At 40.4% G+C, this 21,353-nt stretch overlaps 1 protein-coding gene across 4 annotated transcripts in view; it reads left to right on the forward strand.

Moving 5' to 3' along the window:
* Window positions 1-20,323, forward strand: part of LOC126298626 (uncharacterized) — a 489,726-nt gene extending 469,403 nt beyond the window's left edge. For all 4 annotated transcript variants that reach the window (XM_049990033.1, XM_049990034.1, XM_049990032.1 and 1 more), the window contains one exon: window positions 17,936-20,323. In XM_049990033.1, the coding sequence (XP_049845990.1) occupies window positions 17,936-19,056 (1,121 nt within the window). In that variant the 3' untranslated portion in view covers window positions 19,057-20,323. The remainder of the gene's footprint in view (window positions 1-17,935) is intronic.
* The last annotated feature ends 1,030 nt before the right edge of the window (window positions 20,324-21,353 follow it).

Below are 21,353 nucleotides of genomic sequence, written 5' to 3' on the forward strand. Positions count from 1 at the left end.
ATCCTATGAACCTGTTCTGTTCGTCCATTTGACTGAGGATGAAATGGGCTTGTCTGCTATTTCTTAACTTTCAATAAACAGCATAACTGCTTCATCAGCTCCGACATAAGGTTACTACCCTGATCTGTAATTATAGTATCAGGCACACCATACTTAAGCAACCAGTTATTTAATAAAGCTTGCACAACAGTGCTTGCCTTCTGATCTGGAATAGCTACCATTACCAGGCATCCGGAAAAATGATCTAATATTGTTAATACGTATCGATTATCCACTTGGGTCTTGTTAAATGCCCCGATTACGTCTAATCCAGTGAATGCGAACGGACTATCCGCTTGAGGTAGTTTCTGAAACTGAATTTTCTGATGACTTAAATCTGCTCTCTGCGCACTCGGTATACAATTTTGCACATACTGCTCTACATCATTGCGACGTGTCTTCCACCAAAACCTTTCAGCTCCCCGTCTATCAGTTGTTCTTTTACCACCATGACCCAACAATACATGGTCATGCACTTGTTTCAACACTTCTTCCCTCAAGGACTCTGGTACTACGATGCGTAGTCCGCACTTCGTCTTCCTGCAAAGCAACCCATCCTGCATTTCAAACTGCGGTTGCGTTTGGAACAATTGACACTCTCTGTCATTGGCTTGCGCATTTATCCACTCCTTCTCTCTTATGCCCACAGCTTGTACACCTGCTATTTTTCTACTAAGCGCATCTGCATTCATATATTTTACCCCTGGTTTGTGAATTACCTCGTAGTCAAATTCACTTAATTTCGGTGCCAATCTCGTTAAACGACTCAAAGGATCTTTCAACCCCAACAACCATTTCAATGCTGCATGATCTGTAATCACCTTGAACTTACACCCATATAAATAACAGCGAAAATACGAGATACCATAAATCACAGCTAACATTTCTTTCTCTGTAGTTGAATAATTCTTCTCTGCCTAATTCAGTTGATTGGAAGCATAAGCCACTGGATGTTCCTGTCCATTAACCCTCTGAGAAAGAATACAACCTACAGCAATATTACTAACATCACAAGATAGTATGAATTCTTCTTCCAAATTAGGAAGTATCAACACTGGGTCTAGTGTTAGTATCTGTTTGAGCTTCTCGAATGCTTCCTGATAATGTGATGTCCATTCAAACTTAACACGTTTCTTTAACAATCTCGTTAATGGATGTGCAATTTCCACGAACCCCTTTACATATCATCTATAGTAATTGCATAAACAGACATATTGCTGAACTTGTTTAGTGGTCTGTGGTACTGGAAAACCATGCACAGCAGACGTTAGACAAGGATCCATTCTTACCCCATCCTGACTGATAATATGCCCAAGATAAGCCACTTGCGTCCGAGCAAACTGACATTTCTCGACATTAAGCGTAACATTTGCCGCTCTTAGCCTACTAAATACTTCGTTCAGTCATTCCACATGCTCTTCTATATTATGCGAAAAAGTAACAATATCGTCGAGGTATACCATAGCAATCTTCGGTTTCAGTCCCCAAAGCACACCATCTAACAGACACTGGAAAGTAGCAGGAGCGTTTTTCACCCCAAATGGCATTCTGCAATACTGAAAGTGACCAAGGCTCGTTGTAAAGACCGTCTTCGGTCTATCCACAGGACTTACTTCTATCTGCTGGTAACCACTCTTTAGATCTAGTGTCGAAAAATATTTACACCGACCTAGGTTGTCCATTGTTTCCGTGATGTTTGGTATTGGATACGTATCTGTTACACTTCATGCATTCAAAACCCTATAGTCACAATAAAACCTATACTTTTTAGTACTGTCCAATGACTTATTAGGAACTATCACTATGTTGGCCTTCACTGTTCTCTATAATACTGTCCCTTAGCTGTTGATTAATAAATTCTTCCACCAGTGGTTGTAGGTGTTTCATTATCCTGTATGGCTTTCTAAAGACAAGTGGACTATCACCAGTCAGTATATGGTGCTGTGTAATAGGAGTTGCTGGTAATGTACCTTCTGAATTAAACAAATCTAAATACTCTGATAACAAAGCTTCCATAGCTTTCTGATCACCATTCTCCAAATGCCGAATCTTATCAAGTAGTACAGATACCTTGACGGTTTGCTTGACGTTATAATCACCTTGGTATTTATCTATACCCTCATCGTCAAGTATTTCTGAATTTGCTACCACTAAACCCTTTGCGAGATCCACTTCATCTGCCCCGAAATTATCTACACTGACTGGAATCATCAGTTCCCCATTTATATCCCTTACGCCCGCAACTCTCCTCCTAATAATGTGGCTCTGAGCACTATGGGACTTAACATCTATGGTCATCAGCCCTCCTAATAAAACAATGCATTTCATCCAATGCTTCATTGCTCTGCAGTGGCTCCACCACACATAGTCTCTGCTGTGGTACATCGGTACCTACTGACAACCAAACTAACTTCCCTGTACCCAAAGGCACTTTGACATGCATAATCATCTTTAATATCCTTGTACGCAGTTCAATTGGTGACATCTTAGCAACGGATGCACCTTGCGACGTAGAAACATGTACAGCTGTTGTACCCATTGAAAACAAGTTTCTACTAAGTTCAACTGTATGCTGTGAAAGACTAATTTTGGAATGGTGTTTATCAAGGAAGTCCAGTCCGAGAATCACAGAATACTCTTGTCCCACAGTTGGCAACACTTCCATTTGCTCTCCGAACTCTACAGTTCCAATCTTAAAAATGAGCTGTGTTGAACCCAATGATTGCAACTCATTATTCCCTACTCCACGTAATCTGTACCTAGGAGTACCTAGTCTTCTCCTACCCACGAGGTCTAGACTAGCAACAGATACATGTGCCCCTGTATCAATCAAAAACTTACATCTGTTATTTCTTACAACACCCATCAAGCAACAATCCATCTCTGTACTAGTTTTCACCATACTTCTGCTTACCGGGAATGTCTTCTGATGGACAAAACACTCCCGTTCCCGTTTAACCCTTTTTCCTGTTTATTCCACTGCTTACTACAACACTCATTTGCCTTGTGATCGTAGCTTGTTCAAGCATAGCACTGGATCTGTCCGCACTGAGCCTTCACGTGACCTTTCCTCCCACAATGGTAACAATTCCTCTCCGACGCAAAGATGCGTTTATCATTGCGAACTCTTGTTGCAATGTCTATCTTCTGCAGATGCGTTGCAATACGCAGTGCTGCAGCTAAATGCCCTAGATTCTCCATCCTAACCCTATGAGAAATTTCTGCAGTAATTCCCCTGAAGAATACATTGAGGGCTCTGTTTTCTGCCTCTCATAGTAACACACGGTCCGCATCAGGATTACCTGATAATTCATAGGTCTGCGAATTAATTTTCCGTATCCTATCTGAAAATGACTCCACTGTCTCATTGACCTTCTGTGTCAAATTAGCTAATTCCTCCCTAAAAAATCTTGCACTATTCTGCTTATGATATCTTTCTTGTAACCCATCTGCCAGTTATTCAAACGTGCTCACCTTACTAAGCGTCTCATGGTACATCACGATCGTCTTGGCTTCCCCTGCAAGTCGCAAATTTGCCATACGTAACGTAGTTATGTCCGACCAATTCATCTTTGCAGCAGCAGAGGATGCTCATAGTCAGAGTTGCTTAAGATGGCTTAGTTGGTGCACTTCATTGGATCTGCCAGGTCACCGCACGATTGCTGTTGCCAGCTGTCAGAAATAAGCATTTCTATTGCCAACTGTGAGGTGCCTGTGAGAGTGGTATCAATCTGGGAAACCACATCCCTTCCCCCAAACCTCCTCACCATCACAATGTATTATGGATGAGTGAACAACAACTGGAGAGATGGCTGGATACACATGGCAATGATTAGACAGTAGCTGAAATGGAGGCCGAGCACCTGTCCACACCCCAGCATACTCTCTGATCCCATCTGGAAGGTGGGCAGAGGGTGTGAACCCACATCCAGAGGCGGAGCAGCAAAGAAAGTCAGATGCATGTCTACAACTGTATAGGGATCCAAGGCAGCATGTGGGGCTGCTGCTGGGAAGAGGGGTCCAACCCCAGGCAATGGTGGCTGTCAGATTGGTGATGATCTTGAAAGGGCATCAAATTTCATTGGCTCCAGGACTGAAACCTACAGCATGGATGGAGTGAGGGCTGTTGTATACAGCCAGCACAAAGCCTGTCACAGGATCACGCAACTCACAAGGGTGAATTTGATTGTGGTGGCATCTCAGCAATCCTCTCAGTCCCTGCACTAAAAATATAGAATGTCCAAGAAATCATACAATGGTTCCTCATTCTCAGCACCTCTGTCCACTATACAGTCTGTAAAAGACCAAATCATTAGTGTGATACTTTGCCTGACTGGTCAGAGTGGGCACCACACACAGTAGTGGGTGCAACAACTAAAGAAACAGGTGGTGGCGCCATCCGTGCTCCACCGGCGACAGTCTGTTGCGTGGCTGAGAGTGGTAGGAAGACTAGAAGAGCAATAGAGCTTGATCCTGTGTGTAGGAGACATGACATTTGTCCACCTGTTGCTTAAATTTTCATACAAAGCATTCAGATTTGCCATTGGATTGCAGGTGGAATGGTGCACTCGTAATGTGGGTGATGCCAGAGGTGGCGCAAAACTGTTCAAGCTTGGCGGCAAGAAATTGAGGTCAGTTGTCAATCACAATCACTTGAGGTAATCCCTTGAGGCAAAAGATCGATGACAAGGCCTGGATTATGGAACGAGCTGTAGTAGATTGCATATTAATCAAGAAGGGCAATTTGCTGAAAGTGACAACAACAATGAGCCAACTCATACTCCAGTAAGAACCCATAAAATCCAAGTGCAATGTTTCCAAAGTGCTTGAGGATTGGGCCATTCAAAGAACTTCTGAGACTGAGCTGACTGATGTTCAGCACAAGCTTGGCACTGTGAAGTCAACTGTTCAATTTGTGCATGCAGATTGTGTCAAGTACAGTGATGTTACGTCATCTGCTTTGTGTGTATGATAGCCCAGTGAGCCTGGTGTAGCAAACGAAGCATGTCAGATGCTGACGCCTTGGTCAACTGAAAGGGCATGCCAGTGGACAAAATATCTTGACCCACAGAGCTAGAAAACTGTCTGTCTGCAGTCACCCTCAAATGCTGGTTCTCTAAATTTCCTCAGTAGCGATTCACGAAAAGAATGCCTCCTTTCCTCCAGAGATTTCCACCTGAGTTCCTGATGCATTTCCGTAACACTCACGTGATGATCAAATCCACCAGTAACAAATCTAGCAGCCCACCTCTGAATTGCTTCTTCCAGAGATTTCCACCTGAGTTCCTGATGCATTTCCGTAACACTCGTGTGATGATCAAACCCACCAGTAACAAATCTAGCAGCCTGCCTCTGAATTGCTCCTATGTCTTCCCTCAATCCGACCTGATAGGGATGCCAAACACTCAAGAAGTACTCAAGAATAGGTCATGTTAGTGTTTTATAAGTGGTCCCCTTTACAGATGAACCACATCTTCCCAAAATTCTTCCAATGAACCGAAGACGTCTATCCGCCTTCCCCACAACTGCCATTACATGCTTGTCCCACTTCATATCGCTTTGCAATGTTACACCCAAATATTTAATCGAAGTGACTGTGTCAAGCGCTACACTACTAATGGAGTATTCAAACATAACAGGATTCTTTTTCCTATTCATCTGCATTAATTTACATTTATCTATATTTAGAGTTAGCTGCCATTCTTTACACCAATCACAAATCCTGTCCAAGTCATCTTGTATCCTCCTACAGTCACTCAACAATGATACCTTGCCGTACACCACAGCATCATCAGCAAACAGCCACACATTGCTATCCACCCTACCCAAAAGGTCATTTATGTAGATAGAAAACAACAGCGGACCTACCACACTTCCCTGGGGCTCTCCAGATGATACCCTCACCTCCGATGAATACTCACCATCAAGGACAACATACTGGGTTCTATTACTTAAGAAGTCTTCGAGACACTCACATATTTGGGAACCAATCCCATATGCTCATACCTTAGTTAGGAGTCTGCAGTGGGCACAGAGTCAAACACTTTCCGGAAGTCAAGGAATATGGCATCCATCTGATACCCTTCATCCATGGTTCGCAAGACATCATGTGAAAAAAGGGCAAGTTGCGTTTCGCAGGAGCGATGCTTTCTAAAGTCGTGCTGATGCATGGACAGCAACTTCTCTGTCTCAAGGAAATTCATTATCTTCGAACTGAGAATATGTTCGAGAACCCTGCAACAAACCGATGTTAAGGATATTGGTCTGTAATTTTGAGGATCCGTCCTTCAACCCTTCTTATATACAGGCGTCACCTGTGCTTCTTTCCAGTCTCTTGGGACTTTACATTGGGCAAGAGATTCGTGATAAATGCAAGCTAAGTAAGGAGACAATGCACTAGAGTACTCTCTGTAAAACCAAATTGGAATGCCATCAGGACCAGGTGATTTATTTATTTTCAACCCATCCAGCTGCTTCACAACCCCAGGGATGTCTGTCACTATGTCATCCATACAGGAATCTGTACAAGACTCAAACGGCAGTATGTTTGTACGATCCTCCTGCGTGAAAGATTTCTCAAACGCTAAATTTAAAATTTCAGCTTTCGTTTTGCTGTCTTCCATTGCCAGGCTAGACTGATCAGTGACTGGATGGAAGCCTTCAACCTGTTTACCGATTTTATGTAATACCAGAATTTCCTTGGGTTTTCAGCAAGATCTTTTGCTAAGGTATGACGGTGGTAGCGGTTGTATGCTTCGCGCATCGCTCTTTTTATAGCAGCACGAATCTCTACTAACTTTTGCATGTCTTTATTCTCCCGATCTTTCTTGTACCATGAGTGCAACTGTCTTTGCTACCTGAGCATTCTCTAAATTGTGCTGATAAATCACGGTGGGTCTTTTCCATCCATAACTCGCTTTTTCGGCACATACTTGTCCAATGCGTGATTTACAATGTTTTTAAAATTTGCCCATAATTCTTCCACGTCCATCGTACTGGAAGTAAATGAAGTCGTTTCATTTACTAAGTATGATGCTAACAACTGCTTATCTGCTCTTTCTAGTAAAAATACTGTCCTAGCCTTCTTGACTGACTTTTTAACTTTCATAACCATAGTCATCGGATAATGTGTTCAAAAGTAATTCACACAACGGCTTGTCTGTACCACCTGTAATGAATCTGTAGACATCCCAGTCTATAATAGGTAGGTTGAAGTCACCTCCGACTAATATAACATGATCCGGGTACTTCTGCGATACAGAGTGTAGACTCGATTTTAATGATTCTAGAACGGTCACAGTGGAACCTGGTGGCCAGTAATAACACCCAACAATTAACTTTATTTCTTCTAGCCCTGAAATAATTTTAGCAGAAAGGCTCCAGAAAGCAGTGAACTATGGTAGGAGCAGAAACATTGCCAAATGGAAATCGCAAAATTTGAAGAAACCAAGATGAGTATTAATGACAAAGACCTGTTCCAACTACTCATCCAGAGGTATTTGCAAGTAAGCGTTGTGCAAGTCAGGTTTCAAAAAGTAATGCCCAGGACTCAGTTTGTCCATTAATTTTTCCAGTCGCAACAAGGAATAATTGTCAGTGAGCATTTGAGGATTCACAGTTTTCTTAAAACTGGCACACAGCTGGAGTCTGCCTGATGGCTTCTTTAGAATAACAAGAGGGGCTGTCCACTGACTGTCTGTAATGGCTGCTTCAACCTTATTGTCTTGCAAATCAGTAAGCTCCTGAACCACTTGTTCTCAAAGAGCATATGGAACAGGACGAACTCTAGCAAAACGCAGCTGTGCATTGTCATTCATTGTGACATGAGCAACAAACTTGCTAGCTTTGCCTAAACACTCAGAAAACAAATCCTGAAATTCTGCATGTAATTTAGCAACACTGTCCCAAGGATCAAAGGAAGTAACAAAAATACATTGTCCTGGAAGTTTAATCCAAGCAAACTGGAAGATTCTAGACCAAAAATGTTAGCACTGTTCCAGCAGCTGTCTCAACAGTGTAAATGTCACTGACATTATCAAATTTTGGAAAGTTGCAGGAAGGTTACAAGTGCCTAGGATGGCAATCTCTTGGCCATTATACACAGTCAGAGTACAGTGCAAGGTGCACAGTGTAAGTTTGCCAAGCAATTCATATGTGCTACAGCTGAGCAGTCACTGAAGCTTCAATGTCAAGTTGGAAATGGACTGATTGTCCAGCAATGGTAAGAGCCACAGAAAAGTTTGTTGTTCTCATGCAGCAGTGCAGATGAGTTGGGAGCCTTTCCTGAATGGCCATTACACAGTTGTTTTGCACTAACTACACTGTGGGGCTTTGAAAACACACTACACACTGTTTGTGACTTAGATGTGTGTGAAGCGGTAGCAGAAGTGGGTGCCCTACATTTTTGTAAGCACACAGACTGTACGTATCCCTGTTTGTCACAAAAAAAGCAAGTCACTTCACGTGAGGGGCAAGATCAGTGATCATGAGCTGTATTACAGCACATGATTTCACACCTTGTGTTGGATGCGACACAGGTTTACATGAACATTGTGGCTGTGACCAGCCAGGCCATTGTTTGTGAGCTTCCTGTGAAGCATGTTTGTCTTGTTTATCTACAGAACAAACAGGCTCTACATCAAAACTGTCTGCTGCACTTTCACAGGAATTTCAGTAATCAAGAATCTGCAGAAGGGGCTGGGTATTGAAGAAACTGTTCCCCAATTCCAGAGTCAGCCACACTGTGTGTGATAGCATCGTCAATCATTGCATGACTTTGGTATTTGCCACAGTAACATTTCAACCTACACTGTCTAGTAAGGACTTGAAAATGAGTCACTCGCTGATGGTATGTCTATCCTTGTTGCTTATGCAGCCTAAAGGATTTGCATGGAGCACCTGCCACTTGAACCCTATCCTCATAAAAATTTGTAAGCACCTGTAATAGTTCCTCATATTTTACATGTTCTGGGTGCAAAGTGGGAAAGAGGTTTGCACACAGTCTATAAACAGTCATTCCTGCCATGGCCAAGAAATAAGAAAGATTGACAGTACCTTGTATACTATGTACTGTGCTATGTGCTTTGAGCTGTATGAGATATTCATTCCAGTCTTCCTTCATCTCGTCAAACTCTTGCAATAGCAGTACACACACAGGCAGTGTGGGCGGCGGTGCTGCTGTTGGTTCCACCATCATTTTGGAAGCCATCTGTGCCATCATGAAGTGATTCATTACTTCAATCAGTTGTGCCATTTGTTGACTCTTATTGTGAATAACCTGAGTTAGATCTATGGCAGGTGGTGCAGCAAGTGACTGCAGTGTCATTATCATTTTGAACTAAGCAATACACAAAGTTGCAGAAAGGAATACAAGATAGCACAGGAAAAAAGGGTGCAAAAGCAGCCATGGAACCTAGAACATAAATAGTACAAGTAAAGCAAACACATGGAACAAAGAATACAAGTTCATAACAGGTAAAAGCAACCCAAAAGATGACAAGAAGACTTGAAGACTGTCACATGTGGAAATGAAAACATTTTCTTGCCAGGTTTGTTGTGTACTGCTATGTACACAATAGTAAGAAGAAGTGGGCTATGGAAAGGTCATCGTAGGGAAGCTTGACAGGAACAGAAATAATTAGTGAACACATAAATAGAGTAAACAGAAGTTTTACTTAACTTGTAGCTTTCTCCAAGCATTGTGAAGAAATTTTAGAAAATAACAAACGGCAATAAAATCCAGCTATTACAAGAAGCGAAAGAGCATCCTTAAGAGCTCCGGCTATTAGTGAACGAGCGAACTATTGAAGGCTGGCAAGACATAAGGCTTTCAAAGACTGGGATTGAGACTGGGCCACGTAACCACAACCAGCCATCCTATATTGTGGTGGCAGAGTGTGCTCGTAGTCAGAGCTGCTGAAGGCATCGTTCCGTGGCCGTGAATCATTGAATCCACCAGATCCCTGTGTGACCGCTATTGCCACCTGTTGGAAACATGCATTTCCATTGCCAACTGTGAAATGCTAGCACAGAACATAAAATATACAGAAAGGAAAGCTGAGGGCAACTCTTTTGATTCATATGAAGCCAAGTATTGCACTCAATGCCATGTTGAAACTGAGTAAACACGAAACAATACCTGCTTACTACTATGGCTCAAAATGGACACTCTTATGAAACAGAACTAATTTAACCAACTAAATGAAAACTTTTATGAAAGGGAATGCTAATGAAACAAGGTGTGATAAATCATTTCTTAAAAACATATCAGATGAGATGTTTAATTAATTATTGTTCACTTGTTCAAGCTGTGGATTGCCACTGCTTTTCACTTTAGATGACAATGAAGCTACTTTGTAGAAATATCAGTACTTTACTTGCAGCAATTTTATTTTACTACCGCATTTTTCATTTCTGGGATTGTAAACTAATAAATCAACTTCAATTCCAACAGAAACAGCTGTTATTCAGTACTCTGCAGGAGTTTCAGGGTATACACCAGTGCTGGAATTTTTGTTCAAGTTTTCAAACAGAAAGTAATGCATGAGCATTACTTTAAATGAAGCCAGTATGCTATTAAATTTTATTTACTCAAATGTTTTGAATTAGGCCCAGACCTATAAGTTCACTCCAATATATTACATAATATGACTCTTATTCAATTAATAAATTGTGATTGATAAATGTCATATAGAGACTTTTGCCCAACTTTGTCCTAAATATGTGATGTGTTCAGTTTTTCCATTTTGTAACTTTTGGTGTAGAATGACTTGTTCTTCTTCATCATTTTCTTTCAGTAATAAGTACTACAATAAACCATGATCACTAGTTCGAGACATGTGCATTTACTTCGCTGAACTTTTCGTCACAGTTTTCATTACAAATATAGCTCCATCAAGTGTAAATAATCAACCAGAAAATAATGAATCCATCTAATTTTATATCTGAAGTTCTCGTGTACAACTTACAATCACCTCCCAGAAAATTATGTGGAATCCCAAATTCATGTTTGCCTTTCCTTTCCATGGCTGTCATGAAGGTAGTAACAAATACCATATGTTAAACAATATTTCTATTTATTCTGTAGTGTAAGTAACATAAAATTTGAAAAAAGAAATGATAAAATTGTTTCCACAGACAGGCTCAAACCTGCGAACCTTGGCTTACCGTTTAATGCTCTTTCCACTTCCCATGCAGTGCTTCGAAATTGAACTACCGTAAATGGCTCGTCCTTCATCTGAGCCATGCCAGAAATTCTATTTTCTTTTAATTGCCTCGCCATTTGGAGTCTCCACTTCTGTCCCTTTTATTTCTGGCCAAGCCCTGCATATGCCATAAATTTGGACGAAATCAGTGATGATGAGTAAACACTGTCCCCTGTGAGCTGCAGGCTACTTGTGTATTGTACACTCAGGCAGCATGCTCCGATAAAATTCTTTAATTTCTATTTTCTCCATACTGAGTGAGATTGGCTTTCCTTCCAACTTCAAAAATGATAACAATATGTTAGCTACATTTAGTATACAGCAACGTGCACCTAAAATGAAGCAGATGTAAAGTGACCACATATTTTTCTGCAAACCATTCAAATTCTGTGTTACACAATACTTGGAAATTAAGTATCACAGAGACTACAACCCATAACAAAAAACAGATACTTCGTCATCAAGCTGTGATATGAAATTATTAAGACACAAAATAAATCAGTTTTATATGACAATTGTTTTCCGCAGGATTGTGTGAGATGTATTATATACAGTAGCAAAGATGTGCAAACATGAAACAAGTCATTATTAATTTTTTAAAGAAAATGCTCAGATAAAATTCTTTAATTTCTATTTTCTCCATACTGAGTGAGATTGGCTTTCCTTCCAACTTCAAAAATGATAACAATATGTTAGCTACATTTAGTATACAGCAACGTGCACCTAAAATGAAGCAGATGTAAAGTGACCACATATTTTTCTGCAAACCATTCAAATTCTGTGTTACACAATACTTGGAAATTAAGTATCACAGAGACTACAACCCATAACAAAAAACAGATACTTCGTCATCAAGCTGTGATATGAAATTATTAAGACACAAAATAAATCAGTTTTATATGACAATTGTTTTCCGCAGGATTGTGTGAGATGTATTATATACAGTAGCAAAGATGTGCAAACATGAAACAAGTCATTATTAATTTTTTAAAGAAAAAGGAGTACCTCTATTGAATAATTAACCACAGGAGTTGATGTAGCTTTGCATCATTTACACACAGTATTCTTTACAGTTTAATGAGCTTTTACTGTTTACAGCAAGAAAATCAGAAAACTCATTTTTCTTATGTACTGCTGTCAGTTGCTTCATGGGAATCACTGGATACTGTCCTGTATTGTATTTTCTCTTACTACTGCTCATTATATGTTTCTACAGTACATCACAACTGTTTACCTGTAGGTGAACCCAGGAGCTAAAATGCACAATTAAAAAATAAAATATCCATTTGCCTTTGGCTTCAATCACAGCTGGTTACTGGGTTTCAATACCACAGACTTCATGCATGCACACTAAATTTTTGTGCATGGATTTTATCTGCTCAGTTTCTGTTCTGTATACTCTCTATTCTGTGAAACCGGTAAGGGTGGTATCGATCTATGGTACCACAATTTTGAATAAAACACTTGAACTTTTGATGGCTATCCCTGCTACTGTTGCCAGGAGTAAAAACCAATGACTGCTGGGGCCGACATGGTTTTCCCTACCTACGGGTTTTATACAATCTGCAACTCCAAATACCACATGCAGGATTTTCATATTCTCTTGCTGGCTACACACAAACTATTAGTCCTACAGAAAAAAAGGAATGGAGCTTTCTGTAGTAAATTGAATGTAGTTAAATTTTGTACTGGTAAACAATTTTGCTAGAGCCTGTAGTTTTCGAATTATTCAAGAAACACTTACAGCCAGCCGGAGTGGCCGAGCGGTTCTAGGTGCTTCAGTCTGGAACTGCGCGACTGCTATGATCGCAGGTTCGAATCCTGCCTTGGGCATGGATGTGTGTGATGTCCTTAGGTTTAAGTAGTTCTAAGTTCTAGGGGACTGATGACCTCAGATGTTAAGTCCCATAGTGCTCAGAGCCATTTGAACCATACAAAAGTGCCCTTCAGACATGATTTTCTTGAATAACTCAAAAACTGTGGCTTCCAGCAAAAACATATTCCAGAGCAAAATTTAACTACACTAAATTTCCTACAAAAAGGTCCTGTTCATTTTTTTAGGACCAATAGTTTGTACAAAGTGAGTGAGAGGATAAGAAAATCTCATGTGTGGTTTTTGAAGGCATTGTGGGCTGCATAAAACCCGTAGATAGGGGCAGCTTAATCACCATGTATAGGCACAATTGCAGCATTTGGCACCAATCAGAGGGGGCCAAAATGATGTATGTGCAGGAGGTGGGTTGGTCAGCTCATAACAGCTCTGACCCACAGTGGTATTGAGTGGCAGCAAATGGCACGAGAGGCTGCTGCCATGTTTGATACTGCCGCTCTTGCATACCTGTAAGTGTCTAGCAACCATCTTTAGTCTCTTTCAGTATCCAGACTCGACCATATGCCCTAGTAAGTGTGTACCCATGATCTCTGCTAAAGCTGTTGCTGTTTATTCTTATCTTGGACACTCTCCTTATAATGGAATCCCAATATGTTGATGCATGAGCCAAGACTCTCATCTTTTCAAATGTATTATACATCCATTTTTCAGGCAGTGCTGAGCTAGGGCCAACTTTTCAACCTCCCTTTGTTCAATGTGTCACTGGTGCTGAGTACAGTGCTCTGCAGCAGTGCAAATTGTTTGACCCATATAGATGTTGCCACATTTTCAAGGGACACCGTACACACCGACCACATGAAGAGCCATGTCATCTTTAGCAGTATGCAGCGTATCTCGCATACTGGGAGCAAGCCAGAACAGTGGCTCCAGCCCATGTCTCTACAGCACACATCCTAACTTGCAACACAGTGCCCTTTAGCCAGTTCACAAGGCATCCTATACTGGTGGCACCTGAAAGCATTTGCAATGTCTCATTTCCTATAACTATTCCCTCTTAACACATGTCTCAAATCCTGAAATTCAGACCATAGGTACTTGTTGTCAGAAATAATCTTTGCTCTGTGTACTAATGTGCTCATGACCACTTTCTTGTGCATAGTTTGGTGTTAGAGTGTCAGTCAGTGTGCATTGGTTTCCTGTACACTAAATGACCAAGCTGGCCACCTGCCTTCCACTCAACTAAACCATCCAAGAGTGATAGCTTGCCATCCTTAACCAATTCAATAGTAAATTTAGTGTTGGGATCAACACCATTCATTTGGTCAACGAACTTCTGCAGTGCATTTTCACCTTGAGGCCATATTTAGAAAGCAAGGCAGATGCATTGCCACAGAGTTCAGGGCTTGCTCCTGAAAGAGCCGCATGAAAATATCTGTGACTGTCAAAGACAGTGATGATCCCATTGCTGTGTCATCTGTCATGTCACAATATTCATTATGGTAAGTAGCAGCAGGTTAGGACATGTGCTACAGAGACATGGTCTGGGACCAGTGGTCCAGCCTCCCCCCAATATATGAGATGTGCTGCACACTGTTACAGATGACATAGCCTTCCATGTTCTCAATGTGTATGGTGTCCCTTATGAATGTAGCTGCATCTATATAGGTCAAACAATTCACACAGCTGTGGAACATTGTACCAAGCACAAGCAACATATTGAACAAAGGGAGTGTGACAAGTCGGCCATAGCTGAGCATTGTCTCGAAAAACAGACACAAAGTACAGTTTGAAAAGATGAGAGTCTTGGCTCCTGCATCAACATATTCATGTTCTGTTATTAGAGGGTGGCCACAATTAGAATAAACAGCAACAATTTTAACAGAGACCAGGGATACACACTTGTGGGGGTAGGCTTTGGATACTGAAAGAAAGCAAAGATGGGTGCTTGGTGCTTGTAGGGAGGTGGGAGCAGCAGTTTCAAATGTGGCACCAGCCCGTCGTGCCAATTGACGTCATTCAGTCCAGTGGTAGGCCAGAGCTACTATCAGCTGTTCAACTCATCTTCCAGTTAAATATGTAGTTTTGGCACTTTGATTGGTGCATATTGCTGCAATCATGCCTATATAAGTGGATGCTGGCCCCAGCAGTCAGAGATTTTTACTCCTTACAGTGATGGTGGAGATAAGCATCAAAAACTCAGGTGTTTTACTCAAAATGAGGCAGCCTGAAAACTGATACAATTTTATTCAACAATAATATAAATGACAAAAGGTAATTCAGTGTGGGTTCTAAACAAAAGTGTCCATAGCCAGAACATTCATATAAACAAGTTAAGAAGCATATCACACCAACTGACAACCCTTATGAAAGGTAGATCTAAATAAATTCACTAAATGTGAATAACTTGATGTCAGCTGTATTAGGCGCAGATGCTCATGTGTTGGTGACATGAAAATTTTTGATAGACCATGACTTGAACTTGGATTTCCAACTTATCGCAACCTTGCTATTAGACTATCTGTGCACACCTCCTGGACTGACCCAGTAGTCTGCCTACAAAAATACAGAAACTTTCTGTAGATGCTTAAGGGAACCTGGATTTCCAACTTATTGTGAGCAGTCACCTTGCTATTAGACTATCTGTGCATGCCTCCTGGACTGATCCAACATCCATATGTGACACTGTCTACATCCCCACCTTTTAAATGGGCCTTGGTACTATGGTATCAAGTTAATAAGAAGTCTGCTTATAAAAATACAGGAACTTTCTGTAGATGCTTAAGGTCTATCTGATGCTAAGGAATCTTATAGTGTTAAAATTCATATGATGGTAATTTTTTTTAGTAATCGTATATATTATCATTTGTGTTAGCAAGTCTGATCAGAATTGTTGCTATGAGTAAAATATGTGATACTGCATGTTTTGTATCCCTGTTGTTTCCTTTATTGTGCATACACTCATTGGACACAGTGTAATCCTACAAGATCATATTACAGTCAAATCAATACTGTGTAAAAGTTATAATGCAGTATTTTGAGGAAAAGATATGAGTGATTAGAGACATTTCAGGCCATGCCAACAGTCATATTTTCTTCTCTACTTAGACAAAAGGAATAGGACATGGAGAGGCTAAGGTTCATAGAAATGTATGTGCAGTGTGCCTTATCTCTTCAATCACATACCACCTCCAAAAGTCTGACAAAGGAGTATTCCTCTGTGACTCAGTGCCATTTCGACTACCTCTCGTAGTGTCCTGAAATGAGGAATGTCCTACTCACTATCCTTCCCACCCCTCCCATAGTGGTATTTCACCACCCACTACACATGCACAATATCCATGTCCATGCCTGCTCTACCCCTGCTCCCAACCCCTTCCCTCCCAACCCCTTGCCTCCTGGCTCATATCTCTCTAATAGACCTAGATGCAAAACCTGTCCCCGATGTCTTATCACCATCAGCTACTCCAACCTGGTCACAAGCATCACCTATCCCTTTCAAGGCATGGCTGTATGTGAAAAAAGTCAAGTGATCTAAAAGTTAAGCTGCAACCGATGTGCTGCAGTCTATGTGGGCATGACAACCAACAAGCTGCCTGTGTGCATTAATGGCCACCGACAAACTGTGGCCAAGAAACAGCTCAACAACCCAGTTGGTGAGCATTCTGCACAACACAACATGCTGCATTTCAGTGACTGCTCCACTGCCTGCACCATCTGGATCCTCCCTGCCAACACCAGCTTTTCTGAATTGCAGAGGTGGGAACTTTCCTTGCAATATGTCACATGTTCCATTAACCCTCCTGGCCTCAACCTTTGTTAGTCTCTCTGCTTCACCCATCTACCCTCTTCCCTGCTCCCACTCCAGTACTACATAGCATTCTATTCCAACACACTCACAGTCTTTTTTACTTCTCTCCTTCCCCCTTCCCCCCCCCCCCCCTTCCATCTGCACCTAGCTGCCCAAATCTCTGCCCACCATGTCCCTGTATGCTCCCACAAGCAGCACTTTACTGTCCCCGACCCCTACACTGCTATCCCTCCCCCTCCCCATTCCAGCCTCCTCCTTACCGCACCACCCAGGCTGCCTCTCCCACATGCGCTGTTGCTCGCAGTCTGGTCTCGGCAACCAGAGATAGTGATCATATGTGAATCGACGTGGGCTTTTGTGTGTGTGTGTGTGTGTGTGTGTGTGTGTGTGTGTGTGTGTGTGTGTGTGTGTGTTTTGTCTACTTCAGAAGAAGGTCTTTTGGCCAAAAGATTACTTGTTTAGCAGTCTTTTTGTTGTGCCTGTCTGTGACTCAACATACCCTTTTCATAATACTGCCACTAATCAGCTCCTTTACTCCTAGGACTGAGCCTCTATATCCCCAAAAGGTTATTCTCTCTGTTTCAGAACTGTCTGAATCCACATTTCTTATTAGAATGATCTAAAACATTATCAAATTAAAGATAGAAATAGATTTCGCACACATATAACAAAACAGTCACTAGAAGTAACTGACGATGTATCAGTTACATGTTTACATTAAGAATTTCAAATATATTCAGAATTCCACAGTTTTATGAGTTTCCATTGACATTTTCGTGATCTGAATGATAATAACTTAAGCCAGTAAAAAGTGGAATCAGACAGGAAACATGTACATCAATAAGAACTCGTGTAAGTTCTGTATATGTAATGTCAAAGAAACGAATAAAACTGAAGATTCTATTTGAGGACAGGAGTGATGCATTACTTCTAAACCAAAATTCATCAATGCTAAGCTGATCAAATTCAAAATCATTTTGTATTATCTTCTGTCCTATTTTTGACTTTTAGTAACTGATAACAGATATTAAATAATAAATCTTTACTCCACAGGTAAAATGGAATCCTCATCTTGTCGGTACGGTAGCACTACCTCTCGTGAAGGATCATCAAAAGTTGCTTCCTTCTACCATACTATAAGTGGGAAAGTCTTAGGTTCAAGGGATAGTGATAGATCTGATCCTTGTGTAGTTTCTGAACAATCTCTCAGTTCAAATCTTCATACACACCATCATTTGCCTCCTCCTCCCCCACCAACATCCTCCAGGAGACCTCAGTCTCACCACGAAGACATGACAGCATCTGATTTGATGGGGACTGCAGCATGCACGGACGGACGTGAAAGGCTCGACAGTCACTTAAAAGACAAGTTGCACGATACAATGGGTCGAGCTACAATGGTGGGACGTGCCATTCGCCCAGGATCAGTTGGTGATAAAGTAGAGGACAGAGCAGGAATGGTAAATGAAGAAAGTGAATATCAAAGAATATTTGATGCAACTGCTACAACATCACCTGTCAGTGATGGTTCAGTAGGGGGAAGTGTAACAAAGCAAGCTGTAAGAGCTATGGTGCATCGTGAACCTAGTGCTGTAGCTAGCACACCGTCATCACCCCACAGGCAGAGGGGTCATCTCAGTAAAATGGTTAGGATGTACCCAGCATCTGACACAGAAGATAATGTATTTTATACTCCAGAGGAACAAACTGGAGAAGATAAGTCCAAAAAACAGAATTCTTGTGAAAGTTTAACATTAAGCACAGTTTCGGTTAATAGCAGAAGATCGTCAATGGATTTAGGAGATAGAAAAACATTAGTTGTAGTCATTGGAACTAGTAGTAAAGCAACCAAAGCCAGGTTAATGCAGAAACAAAGATCATGGGAAACATTTCCTCCAAAGAAACGGAGCACTGAAGAGCAAAGAGAGAGCTACAGTAAATTTTGTAGAGATCCTGATGCATTTAGAGGTGGCTTTGAATGCAGACCACAGAGTGATGGGGGAGGCCAGAGTACAGCTGGGACCAGGGGAGAAGGAGGAGCCCTGAAGAAAGCAGACAGCTTTGAGGGCCATGAAGAAGCAGTAAGAACATTGGTTGCAGCAGTTCAGGAAACAAGAACACAGCAAATGCAGCAACAAAGGAAGCAGTCTCAGTCAAAATCTAGCGGCAACTAAAATAAAAGTATTTCAGAAGCTTATGAAGGAAGGATCTTATTTGTCGGTAAGCAGTTTGAAACTTTTTGCTATCTATAAACAGTGTTCATGATTCTGTTAACAATTGTAGAAGGATGTCAATAAATGCTATCTCTGACTGGATACATAGTCATAAGTGACATACCTATCTTGACTGTGAATCATGTCGCACACCTCTATTCTTATGCAAAAAGAGCTCATACTATTTATACTTTCTTTTTGTTTATTTGACTGTAGATCTTAAATCTCTTCTATTAAATGTTGAAAGTCTTGCAGAGCCAAGAATCATTATCTACTGTAACACAAATTTCATGGAACCTCTTGTTTTGGCAAACCATTTTATATGTCAGTTGTAATAATGATGGTAGTAATTATTTATAATGAAGACTCATGGTAACTGGTAAATATTATATTGATTTTTGTAGTTTAGAATGTAACAGTTCAATTTCAGCAATGATATTCTGTTTTATCACTGATGTGTAGTACATAGAAAGAGTAGCTACTGCATAGTTAATTAAAAGTGCAGAAACAGATATGGAACTGTACATTTTATACAAACTATCAAAGAAATCTGGGTTTCCTTCACACTATTGTTTTAAAATTGTTACTACTTTAAAAAAACAGAAACAGAATGTACTCCTTTCCCAGGAAATGCAACTCTTTTAATGTAGAACAGGACAAAAATAGATTAAGGCCTCTATGTACACTTTTTGTACATTCATGTAGCAGTTGTGGTATACACTCTAAAAAAATGATTGACCATGTAACTTTATGGAATTTTAAATTGAGTTGCTATGACAAATGGCAGTTTGTGCTCAGTAAGTGGTCATTCACACAGATATTTTATATGAATTAAATTTTGTTAAATATTTTCAGAGTTTTGTGGATGTATACCATGACTTCTCTTTAACGAATAATATACAATGGCAGAAATAATTTCAAATATCAATGGTAAACCTTTTCTGTCATTATATTACATTCTTTGTAATCATTCTATAAATGGCTATCTCTCCTTAGAGTTCCTTTTGTCTTTGTTAGTGTAGGACAGCTAAAATAATATGTTTGACATGAATTTGTATATACATGGCCTATTTATCATTATTTTACCCTACAGAACCATGAATTTTCAAGTGTACAACAAAATCACTCATGAAACAAAAAGTGGTACTTGAAATTAATGCTCAAATATAAATGAATATATTGTATTCATAAATGGTTCCAGTAAAGCAGCTATGTGATTCTTACTTTATTCCTGTCACTCTTAGGTTCATTTACTCACTAATATCCTTTATTACTTACTTAATTACTTACTTACTTACTCACTCACTCACTCAAAATATGGCTATATGCAAGTACAATAAATTTCTTTTTACTATGGTACCTAAAAATACAAGCTACCTCTTTGAAATGAGAAAAGATACTGAGTGTCCTTTGACCATGAATACAATTCAATTTAAGGTAACACAGCACCAGTCTTCCCTTGCATTTTCATGTAAAATGTTTTATTTCAAGGTATGACATCTGATATTTATTTTTATTTGTTGACAAGTGACAGCGGCACTTTATGTAGAGTACTCTACATCGTACATTCTAAATATTGCTGTGTTGATAGCAGTATGAAACATTTAAATTTGCATGAAATTATTTTCAGTACATTGTAGAATTTTAACTTTACTTACCACACAGTGCTTGCAAAAATGTCAACCAATCTCTGACATGTCACTTGTTTTTCACCACCCAAATAAATATGCTATAAGTTCTAGCAGATAATATAAGCACACATACACCCCTTGTGGGGATGCCTTTAGTGTTGCTTTTAGAATACCATTGACACATTGCAAAGGACTGACCATTATTCAATTCAGTACCATGTCTCTGAACAACAAATAGTACCTGGGGTATTTCCCAGGAAACAGACTGTGACAAACAGCAGTGAACATTTCAGAGTGGCTTCTTCTTTAAACTCTCAACAGAGACACAGTACAATTGTACTTAATTCAAACATTGGCTTTGTATGTGCTTACATCATGACAAATGCAGATATCACATTTTCCGATCAAGCATTGATACTTTTTCTATAACACTGCTTGAGCAGGGCACCTGAGTACACCACTTGTTCTGTCCCTTTCTCATGGCCCACCAGGCACATCTCAGCCACATGCTTCTGGCTTGCCCCACTGCAGTTGGCAATCCCTTCAATTGCTGCTGACCTCTGTGCCAGAGAATCTCTGGCAATGATCAGGCTGAAGAGAGGTCATTGTCCTTTGATGTGACTATCA

Source organism: Schistocerca gregaria, chromosome X (genome assembly GCF_023897955.1).
Source record: "Schistocerca gregaria isolate iqSchGreg1 chromosome X, iqSchGreg1.2, whole genome shotgun sequence".
NCBI lineage: Eukaryota > Metazoa > Arthropoda > Insecta > Orthoptera > Acrididae > Schistocerca > Schistocerca gregaria.